At 31.6% G+C, this 2,500-nt stretch overlaps 1 protein-coding gene across 4 annotated transcripts in view; it reads left to right on the forward strand.

Moving 5' to 3' along the window:
* Positions 1-2,500, forward strand: part of LOC125034850 — an 89,061-nt gene that overhangs the window by 77,503 nt on the left and 9,058 nt on the right. For all 4 annotated transcript variants that reach the window (XM_047626879.1, XM_047626880.1, XM_047626881.1 and 1 more), the window contains 3 exons: positions 1,044-1,174; positions 1,634-1,778; positions 2,318-2,424. In XM_047626879.1, coding sequence (XP_047482835.1) covers positions 1,044-1,174; positions 1,634-1,778; positions 2,318-2,424 — 383 coding nt within the window. The remainder of the gene's footprint in view (positions 1-1,043; positions 1,175-1,633; positions 1,779-2,317; positions 2,425-2,500) is intronic.

The raw sequence follows: 2,500 nt of genomic DNA on the forward strand, positions 1-2,500 counted from the left end.
TAACATCTAGTGGAGTATAGACTGATAGTAGCATAGTACTTACCACTCAGTTGAGGATTTAGGAGTGCTTAAATTACTAATATACAGGTCTTGATAGCATTCAATATTCCTGTTTTCAGTCTTGTCATGTGAAAATGTAACAATATTTCCTTAAAGTCATCCAGCATTTTGAAGTAAGTTACTCCATTTGATAATTTATTAGGTAGTGTCCATAAAACTTGGAAATATATAACTCTTATGGCAGAGGACCTCTAATCGTGAAAAGGAAAAAGAAGGACCAGATATCGTTAAAAAGTTGAAATACAAACTACAGCTGATATATTTCTAAGGATGGGTATATTTCAATGGAATATCTTGTAGTCTGGTGATGCTCTCCATAGAAATAGTGTACTAATTATAGAGTTTGGTACTCTAAGGAAGTGAGCGAGAAGAAAAAAGAAAGAGGTCACAGATACTGATTTTCCTTAAAAAAAAAAAAAAAATAGGAAAAAAATCATACTGAATTTAATCATGAGAATATATTTGTGATTAATTTGTAATATTGAAAAAATTTGTTGTTTGATGGGCATGATGTAAATGTTGGAAATGGTAGTGGAAATTATTTCAGTTGTATGAAAGTCAGTCTTTATTGATCATCTTTATATCAGAATGTAGGTCAAAGAAACTATGAAGTATATAAAGTAAAAAAAAAAAAATATGTGCTGAGATATTATTAGAAGTAGTTGACAGTGTTTTCTATTCCTAGTTATTTGTATTCTAAGCTTAGTTCATGTAAGCTTATGTTTCTAGGATAGATAACAAAACTAATCTGATGCATGAAGAAAGCAAACAAAATCTTTAAATCTTATACCTTCATATTTGGACACCTGAAACTAATAGTTCATCATCGTAAACATTCATATACTGCTTGATTCAGTGGTAAATGTAAATGTTTTTAAAGATTTGAATGATTTTCCTTTTTTTCTAAACAAATACTTCAGTTATATTCTTAATTCCTATTATGCTGTATTATAATTCTTGAACATCTTTAAATGCACTGACAGGCAGCACAACTTCAATGCGTCACATGCGGAAGCAACGAGGCTTGATGAGGTCTGCGTCCAGGATGTCTTCTTCGTCTCAAGTCTGTCAGAGTCCTGAATCTGTTGCCAGAAATCCTACGATAATAACCCAGGTAAGATAGGATTACATTAAAATATTTTTATATTAGTTGAATAAATATGACCATTTGCAAATAAATAAGAATAGAGGATAAAGTAGATCAAATTACATATTCATTTTGATTCTTTCAGTGTGTAAGTCTTGATTCTGTTGCATGAAATCCTACTATGATAACTCAGCACAGGAGCTAAAAGAAGGAAGAGTTAGGCTGTGGATGTATTATCCATTATATATCATTTTTTTGAACCTGTTAGTCTGGAATCAATTGTTCTAAATCCTACATTTATGATCCAAATCAACTTTTCATATAAGAAACAAAAAAGGTTGGGATTTACTTCCACAACAATGACCAGTTTAATAATGCAAAATTACATTGTATGATATAATAGAGAAATTATCTTATTACACTAGAGAGAAATATCTCCAGTTTTTTCAACGATCTTTCCATAAAATGATTTCTTGGTTTCAACAGGATAGCGCCATCTTCCGCATGTCTGACTTGTCCCTCAACACTGGCCACAGGGACGATGCTCCGAGTCCACGGGTGAAGGGAAGACACCCGTCGTGTGAGGATGACGAACCAATTCTTATCAAAATAAAGAGAAGAGATAATACGGGTAAGGAAAGTTTAATAATTACAGTGGTTAGTGATATTTATTTTTTATATATACGATTGCCAATTATGAGGAATAACTTTGGTTCTGTTATATTTACAAGATTTTATGATACTTATTTTTAGTGAGTGTAAGAATAGCCCTGATGTGATAATAGAACTTGTTATGGAGAAATCAGTTTATTTAATTTTCTGGAGTCCATTTACTTCAGTTGATTAGTTAGTATGTATGATAAGTGTAAAACTATCTGGAAAATATCACATGTTAAATTTTACTGATTTTATGATACTTATTTTCAGTGTGTGTGTAAGAATAGCCCTGATTTTTTAAAAAGACAGACGTTCTGGATGAATTCTGTTTATTTAATTTTTCTGGGGTCCATTTAATTCAGTTGATTAGTTAGTATGTATGGTAACTGAGAAACTATCAGGAAAATATATCTTTTGGAGGAAGTAATATAGAATATGATTTACATCAGATCTAAAAAAATATTAATAATTTTACACAAAACCCAGAAGTAACATTACACCTTTACACGACAGGCCGAGTAATATCACCAACATCAGACGAATATGATGTTTTGAGTGAGTCGAGCCGGACACACTTGCTACCAAACAGGCAGAGAAAGGAGAGTGAAAGATTTAGTGAGGTATGCAGTACTTTTAAGTTACTCTGGGCATATACCAAGTTACACAGCATAATCATAAGGTTTTATGTATCTTTTT

The sequence above is a fragment of the Penaeus chinensis genome, chromosome 18, assembly GCF_019202785.1.
Source record: "Penaeus chinensis breed Huanghai No. 1 chromosome 18, ASM1920278v2, whole genome shotgun sequence".
Taxonomy (NCBI): domain Eukaryota; kingdom Metazoa; phylum Arthropoda; class Malacostraca; order Decapoda; family Penaeidae; genus Penaeus; species Penaeus chinensis.